Genomic DNA, 15,564 nt, shown 5'->3' on the forward strand with positions numbered 1-15,564 from the left:
CCACCTGATCTGCCTCTTGAGAAATTTGTATGCAGGTCAGGAAGCAACAGTTAGAACTGGACATGGAACAACAGACTGGTTCCAAATAGGAAAAGGAATTCATCAAGGCTGTATATTGTCACCCTGTTTATTTAACTTACATGCAGAGTACATCATGAGAAACGCTGGACTGGAAGAAACACAAAGTGGAATCAAGACTGCCAGGAGAAATATCAGTAACCTCAGATATGCAGATGACACCACCCTTATGGCAGAAAGTTAAGAGGAATTCAAAACCCTCTTGATGAAAATGAAAGTGAAGAGTGAAAAAGTTGGCTTAAAGCTCAACATTCAGAAAACGAAGATCATGGCATCCGGTCCCACCACTTCATGGGAAATAGATGGGGAAACAGTGGAAACAGTGTCAGACTTTATTTTTCTGGGCTCCAAAATCACTACAGATGGTGACTGCAGCCATGAAATTAAAAGACGCTTACTCCTTGGAAGGAAAGTTTTGACCAACCTAGATAGCATATTCAAAAGCTGAGACATTACTTTGCCAACAAAGGTTCGTCTAGTCAAGTAGATAGATAGAGAGGAAGATGCCAGTCATTAAAAATAAAAGAAAAAGGATCTTGTCTGCTGTTATGTGGGTAATAGACAGCAGGGCAGGGAGCCCACCCGGAAGACTAGCCTGTTACTACTGAGGAGAGGATGGTTCTCGGATGGAAGCCGTAGAGGTGTGAGAAGTGACTGGATTTCAGTGTTGATACATTTTAAAGACAATGTTAGCAGAAAGCCAGTGAAGAACTACACATCTATTCACTTAATTTTACAGGTAATTTCAGATGGCTTACTGCCCCGTCCAGCACAGTGGGTGAGAAAGACCTGAAATGGGGGCGAGCGCATAATGAAAAGACAGACACATATAATTTGGCAAGCGGGAGAGTCAGGGGGCCTTGCTCTCCATGGCAGCAAGACAAAATGGCCCTTTTCAGCCTGTACTTTTATTGGCAGAAGTCATATCAGATCATTAGGGAATAGCTATACTGGGGAGTTTGATTAGCACACCATAAAGAGTCAAGTTAAGGCTCTGCAGTTGATCAGGAACATCTTGTTTTGTTTCCATGGGGACAGACACAGGGGTAGGCAGTGAAGGGGAGCAGAGAGCACGTCCCGCCATTTGGCATGCTTACTAGGACAATCACGAGGGCACAGTTTGCCGTATCCTTGAGTCATGGGGCAAGTCTGGTCTCTGCTCTGCCAGGCTGCAACAGCTTACTGCAACAAACTCATTGTAAAATACAAGAATTATTTTAAAATCAGGGCTTCCCTGGTGGCTCAGTGGTAAGGAATCAGCCTTCCAATGCAGGAGACACGGGTTTGATCCTGGATCTGGGAAGATCCCACATGACTTAGGGAAACAGGCCCATGCACATCTATTGAGCCTGTGCTCTAGAGCCTAGGAGCTTCAACCACTGAGCCCATGTGCCAACAAATACTGAAGCCCATGCGCTCTAGAACCTGTGCTCTGAAGCAAGAAAATCTACAGCAATGAGAGGCTTGTGCCCTGCCGCTAGAAAGTAGCCCCCATTCACCACAACTAGAGAAAAGCCCATGCAGCAGCGAAGACCCAGCACAGCCAAACATAAATAAATAAACATTTTTAAAGTAAAAATCAAAATCAGTGCCAACAAAAAAATAAATTTTAAATGTTAAGTCTGGGGTTCAAGTTAGAACCTTACTAGGTAAGCTGGGATATCTGAAATGTGTTGAAAAGGAGAATTTACTGTTTATCTAACCATGGATTTTGTTGGCTCAAAAACTCTTAGGATTATTGCATGAGTCATGGGTGGGGCGATGGTTCAAGATCAGTTCCTGGCTTCCTGTTTCCGGTTCTTATTTAGAGTCAAAGCAAATTAATTTCAAAATATTCACAGATGAAATCAATATCCACAATGCCACTGAGTAAATGTAAAATCCTCAGGAATTCAAGGAGATTCTACTTTTGCCCCAGGAATGACCTCGCTGTGGGCAGCTGAAGATCTAGGGTCCTTTCTGAGGCTCCCAGGATGTAGGGGCTACTGAGTTATAGCCTTAAACAGAGTTATCCTTTCTACCTAACACGTCTCACAAAGAATTACAGCCAGCTTCAGAGATCTCATCTGAACTAGGATTTTGGTTTTCTGGTGTTGGTTGTGTTTTAAGCATTTGTGTGGGCTTAAAGTGTCACAAAGATTTTCTCTTAATGATATTTCTTTGAGAGAATTTGACATCCACCCTAGGTGGCTCTGGGACTTCTCTGGTGGTTCAGTGGTGAAGAACCCACTCACCACTGCAGGAGACCCAGGTGCGATCCATGGTTTGGGAAGATCCCCTGGAGAAGGAAATGGTAACCCACTCCAGTATCCTTGTCTGGAAAACCTCATGAACAGAGGAACCTGACAGGCTACTGTCCATGGGGTCTCAAAGAGCTGCACACAACTTAGCGACTAAACAACAGCAGTTCTTCATCTTCATCGTGGTAATGGTGACATGGGCATGTAAATTGCCAGAACTCAACCAGCTATATGTTTCAAACAGGTGTTTTATGTAAAGTATGTACTTTCAAAGTTGATTTTTAACAAATAAATCTCTTTGGAATGAGTCCTTTGGTTAGGTAAACAAAAGAAACAAGACACCTTGTCTTTTTGCTGAGAGCTATGCCTTGGACATCTGGAGGGAGAGACTGGGCAATTTACTCCCCAGTGGTTAGGCAGGAACAAAAACAGCCGTCTACTTATGCATTTAGAGAGAGATCAAACAGTTAAGGCAAACTTTGAATAAAAGACAGATCTAGATAAAGAATAAATATGTTAGAAATCATAAAATTACACTGTTAAAAATTCATCTCCCCTGTAGCTTTTTTCTCCCTTTCTCTTATCTTTTTCTTTTTCAACCTTTTCCCCCGTCCCTCCTTCCTTTTCCACTCTCACCTTTACAGTTTATCCCCCCATTTTCAAGCGCACGTCACTCATCTGGGACTGATCAAGGACCCAAGTCAGAGCTCACGCTGGCATTTTGCCAGCATCTGCACGGCTCTGCAGCTATTGTATCGTTTCAGGAAGGCACCCTGGTCTTTTTTTTTTTTTTTTGTAATTTTTTTTCTTTTTTTTTTTCACCCTGGTCTTTGAAGAAAGTCACACTGGGTCTAGTGTGTATGTTTTCCTGGATCCTCAGTTTTTGCTTTCCTCTGGGGTGGGCGGACGGGATTCGAAGGCCAGCTCCGCGGCGGGCGCTTTCCTTCCAGAGGCGACGCGAGGCGGTAGGGAATGTACTTGGATCCTAGAATTCAAGAGCGACCCCGTGGGCTCGGGGGCTCGGAAAAGTCTCTCCCTATTCAGAATCGACCCAGAGGGTGCTTGAAATAAGTCGGGTTCCGGGATCTCCCTTCGGACCTACGACTGGGAATTTCCGCGGATCCGGGCAGATCTGCGTTTTCACAGCCTGCAGCCTGCAGATGTTGAGCAGTTTGAGAACCGGAAACCTAAGGCAGCTCACTCCTCCCAAACCTGCCCATAAATTCCTTCATTCTGCCTTTTTTTTTTTTTTTTTTTTTTTTTAAATCCACGAACAGCGTTTCTTCCCTTTAAACCAGAGTTGAGGGGAGGGGTGACCTTCTGAGGGTTCGCCGAGCTCCGCCCTGGATTCTGTAAACTCCCAACACTCGGATCGTTTTCTGTTTCCTTTCCCAACCCTGTAGTGGTACCAGAGGTCAGCGGAGAGAAGGAGGCCCGTGTGCCGGTGAGTCCAGGGGTACAAAAGGAAGAATGCAGAAAAAGTAGTTTATAGAGCAAAGCAGGGGAGTCTGGAGGCCGGGTGGGCGGAGGAAAAGCACTTGGTACACCGGACTAGCTGCTACGTGTGATGGGGGAGGAGGCGGCCACGGCTAAATCCAGGCGAGCCCCCCAAATCTGGAGTCTTACTTCCCACGGAGAGTAGTTGGCTTTATCTCTCTTTACAATCATCCCGAAATGCTGGGAAACAAACGTAGCATGTTAACGTTAGTATGAAAAGTCTTGGGGGGAGAGGGAGAAGGTTTACCTAAGTGAACCAGTTTGCTGGAGCAGCCACACCCAGGAAGTCTTGGAAAGAAGACTGACTTGGAGGAAAGGGCTTGTCTAGCTGTCAGGAGAGCTGGCTTCCATCTGCCTGTCTATACCTTCACTATTCATTTCTTTCCTTCTTTTTGGTTGCTCTGAGTCTTTGTTGTCGCACAGGGGGCTTCTCTAGTTGCCTGGAGCCTGTCTAGAGCTGGGAGGTGGGGTCCAGTAGTTGTGGTGAAGCAGTGAAGTTGCTCAGTCCTGTCCGACTCTTTGGGACCCCGTGGACTGTAGCCTACCAGGCTTCTCCATCCGTGGAATTTTCCAGGCAACAGTACTGGAGTGGGTTGTCATTTCCTTCTTCAGGTGACCTTCCCGACCCAGGGATCGAACCCAGGTCCCCTGCATTACAAAGGACGCTTTACTGTCTGAGCCATCAGGGAAGCCCAGTTGTGGTACAGGGGCTCAGTTGCCCCCCAGGCATGTGGAATCTTCCCAGACCAAGGATGGAACCCATGTTCCCTGCATTGGGAGGCAGACTCCATCCACTCTACTACTCTGGGGGAGGTCCACTTTCACTTGTGAGCTTTAGCAGTGAAAAAGAATCTCTCTGGGATGGGACAGGACCCAATCTCTGACCTGCTACATAAATTATGATGGTCAAAGTAATTAACAAAAATGATGTGAAATCTAAGAAATGTTAAAACTTTCTGAGGCATGACATTTGGGTCCACAGCAAAAGTATTGCATAAGGATCTTAGTGGAATGGTTAGTAATGAGAGGCAGAGAACAACTTTTTAAAAGCATTTGCAGGGACACAAACATGAAATGAACACAGGTCCTGATCCCAGAGTGACTCATTGTCTAATGGGGGGGATGTATAAAATGGTGAGATGGGGTTCAAGGCAGGGCACACTTTGTTCCATCAGGGAGATTTCAACAAGGGCTAGACCAATTATTCTAAAACTGGAATCACTGAGGGGGCTTTAAAGGATAGGAAGCCTAGGCCCAACCCAAGGGATACTAATTCAGTTGGTTTTGGCCATGGCCTAGAGATACAGACAGTAAAAACTCTCCAGGTGGTTCTATAGGCAGTCAAGTTTGAGGACCATGGTGTACATATTCCAAAGACCAAAAGATGTGCTTTGGGGACATCTTTCAGTAGAAGAAGACTTTCAGGATGGCATTATTGTTATATTTGAAGTATAGTTCATATATCACTTAATTCACCCTTTTAAAGCAAACCGTTAAAGAAAGAAAAAAAAAAAAGCAAACGGGTAGTTTTTAGTATGATCCCAAGGTTGTGCCACCCTTACCACCATCTAATTGGGATGCTCTTTTAGGATGTGTTGTTCTGATGGGCTGGAAGGCAGAGGAGAGTAACCCATAGGAGAGTGATGTGTAAGCAGTGGCATCCTTATTTCACAGAGAAATGGAAAATGGTGCCACCTAGCTGGTTGTGGCAGCTTCCACTTAAGATGGAGTAGAGACGTTGTGTGTTAATTCTGCAGGTGGGGCAGCTGTGGATGGCTTGGGGCATTATGGTAATAACTGGGGACAGACCTGTGTTTAGGAAGCCTTTGCAGTTCTCTAGGCTGAGGTAGATGAAAGCTTGGACTAAGGTAGCTGTTGTGGGATTGAAAAGGGGTTGGAGAAGCTGACTGTGAGTCCATGAGAGGGAGGGGAAAGGGGATCAGAAGGGACCAAGCTGGTGATGCTTAAAGAGAACTAGGAGAGGCTGGTGTGCGGAGTTTGCTTGTAGACCTGTTGGGTTTGAGGGGAGGATGGGCCCAGAGGTGCAGACATACTGAGGCAGCTTGAAAAGGGAATCTGGAGAGGCTGGTATTGGAGTGGATCATAGGGAGTCATCTCACTGGACCTGTGATTCCCCAGGGGCTGATCCAAGAGTCTCCTTGGGAGAATGCAGATACTTATAGGATGAGGCCACCAGAAGACACATAGCAGTCAGTCAGAGGAGGAGAAGGAGATTAGAGGGAGGGGATGTATGTATATTTATGGCTGATTCATGCTGTTGTACAGCAGAAACCAACCATTGTAAAGCAGGTGTCCTCCGGTTAAAAATAAATTTTTTAAAAAATGAAAGAAGAGAGAGAGAAGGGTTTGGTCATTCATCTGGGGTAGTGACTTCTGAGAGGCAGAGTTGCTGAAATCTACAAATGTGGTCTCAGTAGACTTTTTGTTTGTTTTCTCAGCTGCAGTGATTCTTCTCTGTGGCACCTAGTTTGTTCCCTGCTTGGCTGGGCTTTCTTTCCTTGCAGAGGGTGAGGACTGCTCTCTAGTTGGGCTGAACGGGCTTCTCATTTAAGGTGACTTTCCCTTGTGGAGCAGGAGTTCTAGGGCACTCTGGCTTCAGTGATTGCAGCTCAAGGGTTGAGTTGTTGCTGTGCGCAGGCTTAGTTGCCCTGAGGCATGCGGATCTTCCCAGGCCAGGTATGGAACCGTGTCCCCTGTTCTGGCAGGCGGATTCTTAACCACTGGACAATCAGGGAAGACCCTGGCTGGTCTCAGTAGACTTGCCAGTAACTCTGCTGTGCGAGGTGGAGGGAGGTGGAGGTGGGTTGGGTTGGAAGAGAAGTCGTGACTAAAGGAAGAGCCAGAAACATTGAGATGTCTCTAAAGCTCACCCTCCGTCTCACCTCCCTGGCTTTTCTAGCCTTCAGGCTTTTAAAATCACTGCAGATGGTGACTGCAGCCATGAAATTAAAAGACGCCTACTCCTTGGAAGGAAAGTTATGACCAACCTAGACAGCATATTAAAAAGCAGAGACATTACTTTGCCAACAAAGGTCTGTCTGGTCAAGGCTATGATTTTTCCAGTAGTCATGTATGGATGTAAGAGTTGGACTATAAAGAAAGCTGAGCGATGAAGAAGAATTGATGCTTTTGGACTGTGGTGTTGGAGAAGACCCTTGAGAGTCCCTTGGACTGCAAGGAGATCCAACCAGTCCATCCTAAAGATCAGTCCTGGGTATTCATTGGAAAGACTAATGTTGAATCTTAGACTCCAATACTTTGGCCACCTGATGTGAAGAGCTGACTCACTGGAAAAGACCCTGATGCTGGGAAAAATTGAGGGCAGGAGGAGAAGGGGACGACAGGGAATGAGAGGGTTGGATGGCATCACCGACTCAATGGACATGAGTTTGGGTAAGCTCCGGGAATTGGTGATGGACAGGGAAGACCCGTGCTGCGGTTCACGGGGTCGCAGAGTCGGACACGACTGAGCGACTGAACTGAACTGAACTGAGGAGCGGAAGTGAAGTGAAGTGAAGTCGCTCAGTCGTGTCCGACTCTTTGCGACCCCATGGACAGTAGCCCATCAGGCTCAGCCATCCATGGGATTTTCCAGGCAAGAATACTGGAGTGGGCTGCCATTTCCTTCTCCAGGGGATCTTCCTAACCCAGGGAGCGAACCCAGGTCTCCTCATTGCAGAAAGATGCTTTTACCGTCTGAGCCACCAGGGAAGCTAGAAAGAGACCGGCTAACCAAGCAGAGCGGCCGGGGCGGGGCGGGGCGGGGCCGGGGGCGGGGCCTGGCTAGGGCACCGGCGCGGTGAATGGATTTTTCGGACCCGACTTCCCCACAGCTCAGTTCTCCGCCGCGGTTCCTCGGGTCCGCCAGCTTTCCTTCGGTCCCGGAGCCTCTGGCGGGCAGACAAGATCTGGGCCATGGGGCTCTCTCGTGTCTGGCTGTTTCTAGACGGCCTTGCCTTTTTTGTGCTCCTGGGTAACGCCGCCGGTGAGTGGGGTTCATTGAGGTCTCAGTCTGGACGGAGCCCGGGCTGAGTCAGGGGTTCGGGTGGTTAGTATTCGATGGGATTCGGTGAGCGTCGCGGGGATCGTCTCAACTGCGGCTGGGGTTGAGCGAATAGAGGAGTTGGGGGGGTGGGGGTGGGAGGAAGGTGGGGGGCGGGGAGGTGTAAGGTCTAGGAGCGGCCGGGAACTTCACATGGCGTGTGGCGAGCACTGCATCCCGCGTTTCAGTCTCTTTAACGTTCCTAGCCTCTGCTCTCCCTGCCCCACCTGCCCTCCCCGGTGTCCTCATCACATGCCTCAGTCCTCAGATTCAACTGATTGGCAAGGCAGCCCGGTCCCCACTCCGCTCCCTGCTGCTTCCCGCCCCCGGCTATCGCCTCAGCGCCCGCCACCCCCCCGCCCCCCCGCCCCGCCCCGCCCTGTTGCTGTCTTGAATGGCGTTTCTTCCAGGTCCCAGGCTCAGGCGATCACTTCTTAGCCGTCTGTGGGGCGCCCTCTTATGCCCCTGAAAGCTGTCCTCTCCTATTCTTAGCTCTGCCGTCTCTTCTCATTTCTGGACTCCAGAAACAAGGAGTTTCCAGGTTGGCGGCGCGCAGGGGTCCTCAGCCCCGAGAGTTAGGGCTCTTTTTCTAGTGACCAGGGCCTCTGGGAAGGGGCAAGCTGGATCCACACTCTTCCTACTGCTATGGGCACTGTGGCGGCTCCTGAATCACTGACGGAGGTTAGATCTGAGGGCTTCGGGACCAAAGGATTCTTCCTGCGATTTCCGTGGTCCCCCCTCCCCCACTAACGTGAACTCTAATTTTCCGCTGTGCCTGTGGTCCCACAACTGAATCTCTCCTTACCTCCTCCCTTGCTGGCCCTCGAGCCCCCTCAGGATTTGCCCTCCCCGCTCGGTGCTGCCCCCTCCCCTCCCTGCTGCCCCCTCCTCTCCATGGCTCTCTGATCTCTTCCTAGGGCGTCCCCACCCTCATCCCTTTTCCCACTACAGGTCCCTCCCCTCCCCTCATGGGTCTTTTCCTGCGAGGATCAGTCACCTGCAAGGCTCCTCCCTCCCCTCAGCTTTCACTAGCCTTACTTTTCTTGGGATGACTTTTACCCATGAATTTTCCCCTCCACTCTCTGCCCTATATCATCACCAGGGGGAGCTCTCCTGCCAATGATCCCTGGGCCTTGAGCACAGTGCCCAGCCCCTGAGAGACCTGCCCCCCACTTGACACCCACCCTCCTACCTCCGCCCCCGTGCAGCACCTGCTCTTGGCCCTCGTCCCAGGGGAGCCTTTCCCCCAACACGGCCCCTCCCCACTCCTGCATCCTAAACCTCACCCTCTGGATTCCTCCACTCCCCGGGCCACAGGTGCTGGAGTCCTCTTGCCCTGGTCCCTCTGCAGTTCCCCCCATGGCACCTTGCCCTGCTCCCACCCTTGTCCGACTGCCTTGGGCCCTCACCAAGTTCTCATCAATCACAGGCCCCATGGTGCCCAGAATCTCCACCTCACTCTCATCCTCCCTCACCCAGTGCATCCCTCCTCTTCTGTCTTTCCCTTAACCCAAGGCGGGGGGTCACCCCTGGGCCATGCTCACCCCTTGCCCCTCAATCCCAGGCCCTCACCACATCTTCTCTGCAGTCTCTTCCCTTCCCCCACAGTAGGAATACTTGCCCTTGGTCCACTGTCCACCTCCTTAGCCTTCATCACCCTCTCTTTGGTTCCACGACCCCAGTGGACTCTCACTATCTCAATCTTGTATCTGAAATCCTTGTTTATGCCACTTGGTCAGCAGGCTTTTCCTACAGGGAGTCTTCTCCCAGGCCCCCATCCCCTGCTTGCTGGCTGCCTGAACCCTCTGTGGAGGTGTGACCTCACTCCCTCCAACCCCTCCCACCATGTAGGTGCTTCCCAGTGTGCACCTTGGCTTTCAGTTCTATCTTCTCTTGCCACTCCGATATTTTAATTCTCCATGACCCTTATGCACATGGCACTGACTCCTCTCCCAGGGGACACTGGCAGGTGCAGCCACCTCCCCACCTGGGGCCTCACTATGCCTCTTTGCACTCTGCGCCCAGACCCACTCCTTCACCTCCCCCAGGTTACTGGCCCATCTTCATCTCTCTTGGGGCCACAGCCCAGCCCCTCAGGCCCCTCTGCCTCCTGCCTCACCCTCCCTGGAGCCCGCCTTGTCCATGATGAGCCTGCACCAGGGGCAGCAGCCCTCTCTTTCCATCTCACCTGGCCCCCCTCTGAGCAGGGATCCCTCTGGTCCTGGGTCTGACACTGCCCTTCCCTCCCTCTGACTCCACCTCCCCTCACCCTGCTCTTCCTGCCTCTCCCCTTGCCCTCCTGCCTGGACCCTTAGGGAGCTGGTGCCTCCCTGTCCTGGCACTTGTCCTACACGTGTGTCCATCTCCACCCTCTCCCTCCACTCCTCGATTCCCCTCTCCCTCCTTCTCTTTCCCATTTTCCCGTATGGAAATCCTCATTCTGGTCCCTTGTACACATGCATGTTCTGCATCCTCAGCACCTGGAGCAGGTCAGGACATAGAACTGGTCTGTTAAACATCTGATGTGCACTTGTCTCCAGAAAGCAGCTTCATCTGTGGTTCCTCCTTCCCCAGGATCCCACAGTCTTTTATACAACATGACTGTGCTTTCCCGGGATGGCTTTGTGCAGTCCAGGTTTTTTGCTGAGGGATACTTGGATCATCAGACCTTCCTGCACTATGATCACAAAAAAGGCAGGGCAGAGCCCTGGGGACGGTGGGCTGAAAAACTGGCAGCAGAGACGTGGGAAACAGAGACCATGGACTTGAATGAGAGCTGGAAGGAGCTCAGAAAACTTCTAGCAGAAATCCTGTCCCTGCAGGAGGAGAAAGGAGGTGAGAGTGCAGAGGGGGCAAGAGTGCTGTGGGCCATTTTCCTGGAAGGTCTTCTACCCAGAGCATGGGCCTCTTTCCTCTGAATTTGGGGATGGGGATGAGGAAGTGGGGTCTGTGAGTTCAGCAGCACAGGGAAGACATGGAGGGGAGCAGGGGGGAGCCCTCTATCTGGACTTTCTCACTGGGGTGGGAGGACAGAGGCCCTGGGGACCAGAGGAGTCACTGATGGGGGGTGGGGATGGGGCAGGCTTACATTCCCTCCAGGAGAGCGTGGGCTGTAATATCGATGAAGACAGCCACCCCCGGGGCTTCCGGCTTCTCTACTTCAATGGGGAGCTCCTCCTCTCCTGCTACCCGGAGCCCCACGGATGTACCCTGCCCCAGTCTTCGGCTCGGACTTTGGCCATGGAAATGGAGTTAAGCAAGCATTACCAGGCCCACGTGCAGAGAGAACTTTGTTGGAGACTGCGGAGCTACCTGGAATCCTGGACGGGCTTCACGGAGAGGACAGGTACTGATGCTGGGCCAGGCCCTTCCTCTGCCCCTGCTCTTAAAACCTCCCATCCCGACTTGCCCACAGAGACCCTCCCTGTCCTCTGGGCACGTATGTGCTCTGTTGGCGCGGTGTCCTGGGGTTTCTTTCCTGTTCTTTTAAATCCACTGTAGAAGGCTGGGTGGGTGGTGGGGCATGAACTGCCCCTGTGACAATCGTCCAGGGGAGTAGCGGGTCCTCTGACAGAAACTGTACGAGGGGAGGTGGGTGTCAGGCAGCAGAGGAGGGCCTTAGATGGGGGTGGGCCTCTGGCCCCCAGCTTGCCTGATCCAGAAAATTCCCTCTAATCCCCAGGAGCCCACCCTTCACAGCCCCCTCCCCAACATCAACAGTGGACCCAAGAGAGTGAGGCCCATCCCACCCCTCCCCTTCCCCGCCAGAGGACTTGGGCCCCAGGGTGCAGAACTTGGAGCAGGCCTGGGGAGATGAGGGCTCAGCCAAAGGTGGACAGTGAGGAGAAGCAGCTCTGTGCGCGCCGTCTTCCTTGAGGGAGCAGGGCTTGGCCGTGGGCCTCACTAGCTCTGTGCTTTCTCCCCACAGAGCCCCCATCTGTGAATGTGACCTGCAGCCAGGACTCAGAGGGCATGGTCCACCTCACAGGCAAGGCTTTTGGCTCTTTCCCCGCAATATCTCAGTGGTCTGGTATTGGGACAAGGAACCCATGAGCCGGGATGCCCAGCAGTCTGGGGATGTCCTGCCTGATGGGAATGGGACCCACTACACCTGGGAAACCGTAAAAATTCCCCAAGGAGAGGAGCCGCGGGTCAAGTGCATTGTGGAACACAGCGGGAATCACAGTGCACACCTCGCACCCTTGAGTGAGACTGGGGTGAGCCTGCAGGCAGTTGTGACCCTGGGAGGGTCAGAGGCCAGGGTCAGGGAGAGAAGAGCAGGCTGTGGCTCTGGGGTGCCCGGGTTGAATATAATAAGGTCCTTTTACAGGAAAGACCCTGGTGCACCAGAGCTTATGGTGGATCGTGAGCATTCCTGTTGTTTTTATCATCGGATTTTGTGTCTATTGTTATATTAAGAAGAGGGAGACAGCATCAGCTACAGGGAGGCCAGGTGAGAAATCTGGGCAGGGGGTGCTCTGTATGAGATTCGGAAGCAGTGAGGATTTCAGCTCCCTGCTCTGTTTGGAACTCTCTTTGTTTTCTGTCAGGCTCACCGGGGCTTGTCTGGGGAGCATGTGTTGGATTATGTGCTGGTTTGGAGGGTCTAGGTGATCCAGGAATCAGAGAGAACCTTTAGTAAAGTGTCTGTACCTGGTGAGGAGGGGATAAAAACTGAAGAGGAATTCAGAGGAAAGGTGACGATCTAAGTGCCTGTCTGCATTTCTCCCCCCTGGGTTTTCAGTCATTATTAAGAATCCAAGTGAAAGCATCATAAGGCTCGAACTAGCGGTCAGTGGATGGTCAGAGCCCTGCCTGTGATGTCCCCTTGCCAGGTCCCACTTGGAGATGTCTTGCAACCTCTCAAATTCCTCCTCCATGAACTAGCTTCTGAGTTCAGTGTCTGCTGGGTCACCCCCAGCCTGCACCTTTCTCAAGTTCCCATCAAGTGCCCCCATGCTAGCTGGGCTCTCCTTCCCCATAATATGGAGGACTAGTAGACATCCCTTGACCATTTGAAGAGAGGAGACCAGTCAATCCTCAGGCAACTGGGGTCACTGATTTTATCCTGTCTCCAGGTTTTTCCTATCTAGCCCCTTGGGATACTCTTTCGGGCAGGGCACTGGGTCTGCTCTCTGTGGCCTCACCCTGCCCCCCTGAGTCAGTTCCCTTGCTCATGGTGGTCACTGCCTTGTAGATGTGGAGGAAGGGATGGGCTCTTTGACTGCTTCCCCATAATCAAGTGGGTTGAGGGGAGAGGAAAAGAGAAGCAGAGCTTTGTGTGTGGCAAAGAGCAAAGGCAGAACGTGGAACAGTAAAAAGGTGGCAGAGACTCGGCTCCTTCTGTCGAGGCCGCCTCTTCTGTGTCAGGTGCCTTGTTGGGAGCATGGTTTCTTATCCCCAAACCTAATTCCCTTATCAGTTGGCCTTCGGCCTGGGCATACAGGGGTGGTTAGTTCTCACAGCAGCAGACTCTGTCCGTGTAGCACCCAGAGCAGGGACCCAGCAGATCTGTAGTTTCTCCTGCTCTTACCTGGGGAACATCAGTTCTGGTTCCTCTGGGGCAGAAATGGTTGTCTTGTATGTATTGGGGCATTTGCTGGGAACACTGTGAAAATCATGTGCTAATTTCTCAGAATCACTTTTGACATTTTTAGTGTTCAATAAAATTGTTTATGATTTCAGGTGGCAAACCTTAATAGGATTTCCATGCATATTGAATGAAACAGGAATTCAAATGGGGTGCTCCCGCTGGGAGGTGGAGGGTGGGATGGCAGTCCCAGGATGCAGAGGGGGCCAGGTACAGCCTCATTCTGGGGAAATTCTCAAGAACCCCAATCCACATTGAAAAGCAGATCCCCTGCAGGTAGTGAGGGCGAGTCCTGGTTGACTCCCTGGCTGAGCAAGGCAGAAGGGCCTGCTCTGCCTCAGCCCAGCCCAGCACCTGGAGTGGAGCTGGGATTCCCAGGAAGGAGCAGGAAAGGCCAAGTGCAGCCTAGGGGCCTGGGCCGAGAGTGAGGTTTGGGGCGAGGCCAGGGGTGCTCCAGGGTCCGATCAGGGGGAGAGTCCGTGGCAGTCCAGTGTTTCTAGACAGGGCTGCTGTCCCCTGGGTCTTTGGATGGACTTTCCAGTTCAGAGCTGCTGGCGCAGGGCTGGGGGGGAGGGGGAGGGGGGCTGCAGGAGGTGGAGGTCAGGTTGAGGTGGAGCCAAGCCGAAGAGCAGGTGCTTGTGCGGTGAGGAGGCCGAGAGCTGAGGAGAGAAAGGAACTGTGTGTGTCCACTCCTGGGCTAGAGGAGCATGGAGCTGGGTCCTGTCTGTGAGGGAGCCTCGCGTAGCATTAGAGAATGGATCTGGGTTCAAGGCGGAAAGGCCTTGGGTTTTCGCTCCGGATCTTGTCCTTGTGTCCTGCGACTTCTGTCCCTGTCGTGGAGGGTGGTGGCAGCAGGGACAGGGGATGGTGTGGATGGAGTCAGGGGAGGAGTCCAGCAAGAGCTGGGAAAAAGGAGGCAGAAAAGAACAGGTGTGTCTTCCCTCAGAGGAAGGCAGAATCTGATTTTGAAGCAACTGAAGGAGAATCTCTGAGGAAATGAAAAGCATTACTCTGCAACCAGTTGGTCAGTGACTTATTGGTTTTTCTTTTTCCCCAGAGCCTATTAGCCTACAAGACCTGGGTCAATGCCAGACAGAGCCAACTGATCATAATGGCCTCGCACACCCAGAATTTCAGTCCTCGTGTCAGACTCCGGCTCCATCAGTTTAACAGGGGAAGCTTAGAATCCGCCACCAGGAGGCCTGAATTCAGTTCCTAGTTCTGGTCCTAAGAGCACTTTATCTTTTTTGTGTGTTCTGTTATTTATCTTAGTATTTTTAAATTATTTCTATTTTATGTTTTATTTTTAACTGGAGAATACTTGCATTATACTGTATTGGTTTCTGCCATACAGCACTGTGAATCAGCCATAAGTGTACATGTATCTCCTCCCTCTGCAACTTCCCTCCCACCTCCCCCATCCCACCCCTCTAGGTCACTGAGCACCAGGTTGACTACGTAGTCAGGTGCTGTTCCCTCCCTGCCTGGTGCACAGTAAGGCAATGGGAATAGAGAACTCATTCCATATCTGTTTATCTGAATGGGATGATATATTCTTTCATGGTTTTATTCAAGGTTAACATCATTCACACTTTTTGCATGCATGTTTCGAGTGTTCTTGCATTTTAGTAAACTCTCAGGTGTCATTTATCACACTCAGCTCTTATTAATCATAAACTTTCATCCTCATTTATTTTCTTGTGTGATTATTTAATCAAAGGCACAATTGTCTATAAATTAAGAAGTCAAATATCTGTGCATGATTTCTCATGATACAGACTCTTATTATAATCCTGATTCTTCTCAATTTCTGCTTTCCCTTTGGTGACCACTTTGAATACTTTTTCGCTGATTCTTTCGGCTTTTATTTCCAAATCTCTAACACGATGCCTTGTTAGAACTGCTGGTTGATTTTTCTGCCACAGCCACTGTCTGCCGCATCACACAGTGGCTGATGCAATAGTTGATAGTCATGCTTTCACGCTTCCCATTCCTTCAGCTCCCACTTTATTTACATATTGATCATACTTAGTTCATTCAGCTTTTTCTTTTCCATGACTATTATACTTGTCAAGTAAAAAGATGCTCGACTTAAA

At 51.0% G+C, this 15,564-nt stretch overlaps 1 protein-coding gene across 2 annotated transcripts; it reads left to right on the forward strand.

Annotated features, from left to right (window-relative positions):
* Positions 1-2,951: 2,951 nt before the first annotated feature.
* Positions 2,952-15,564, forward strand: LOC102394643 (MHC class I polypeptide-related sequence B). Of its 2 annotated transcripts, none has more exons than XM_025260760.3 (6): positions 2,952-3,762; positions 10,453-10,713; positions 10,961-11,224; positions 11,807-11,866; positions 12,209-12,331; positions 14,526-15,564. In XM_025260760.3, exons 2-6 carry the CDS (start codon positions 10,476-10,478, stop codon positions 14,636-14,638), a joined length of 798 nt encoding a protein of 265 aa, XP_025116545.2. In that variant the 5' UTR covers positions 2,952-3,762; positions 10,453-10,475; the 3' UTR covers positions 14,639-15,564. The 2 variants fall into 2 exon arrangements, with proteins under 2 accessions (XP_025116545.2, XP_025116542.2); XM_025260757.2 differs by lacking the exon at positions 2,952-3,762 and adding an exon at positions 7,471-7,821.

Source organism: Bubalus bubalis, chromosome 2 (assembly GCF_019923935.1).
Source record: "Bubalus bubalis isolate 160015118507 breed Murrah chromosome 2, NDDB_SH_1, whole genome shotgun sequence".
NCBI classification, from domain to species: domain Eukaryota; kingdom Metazoa; phylum Chordata; class Mammalia; order Artiodactyla; family Bovidae; genus Bubalus; species Bubalus bubalis.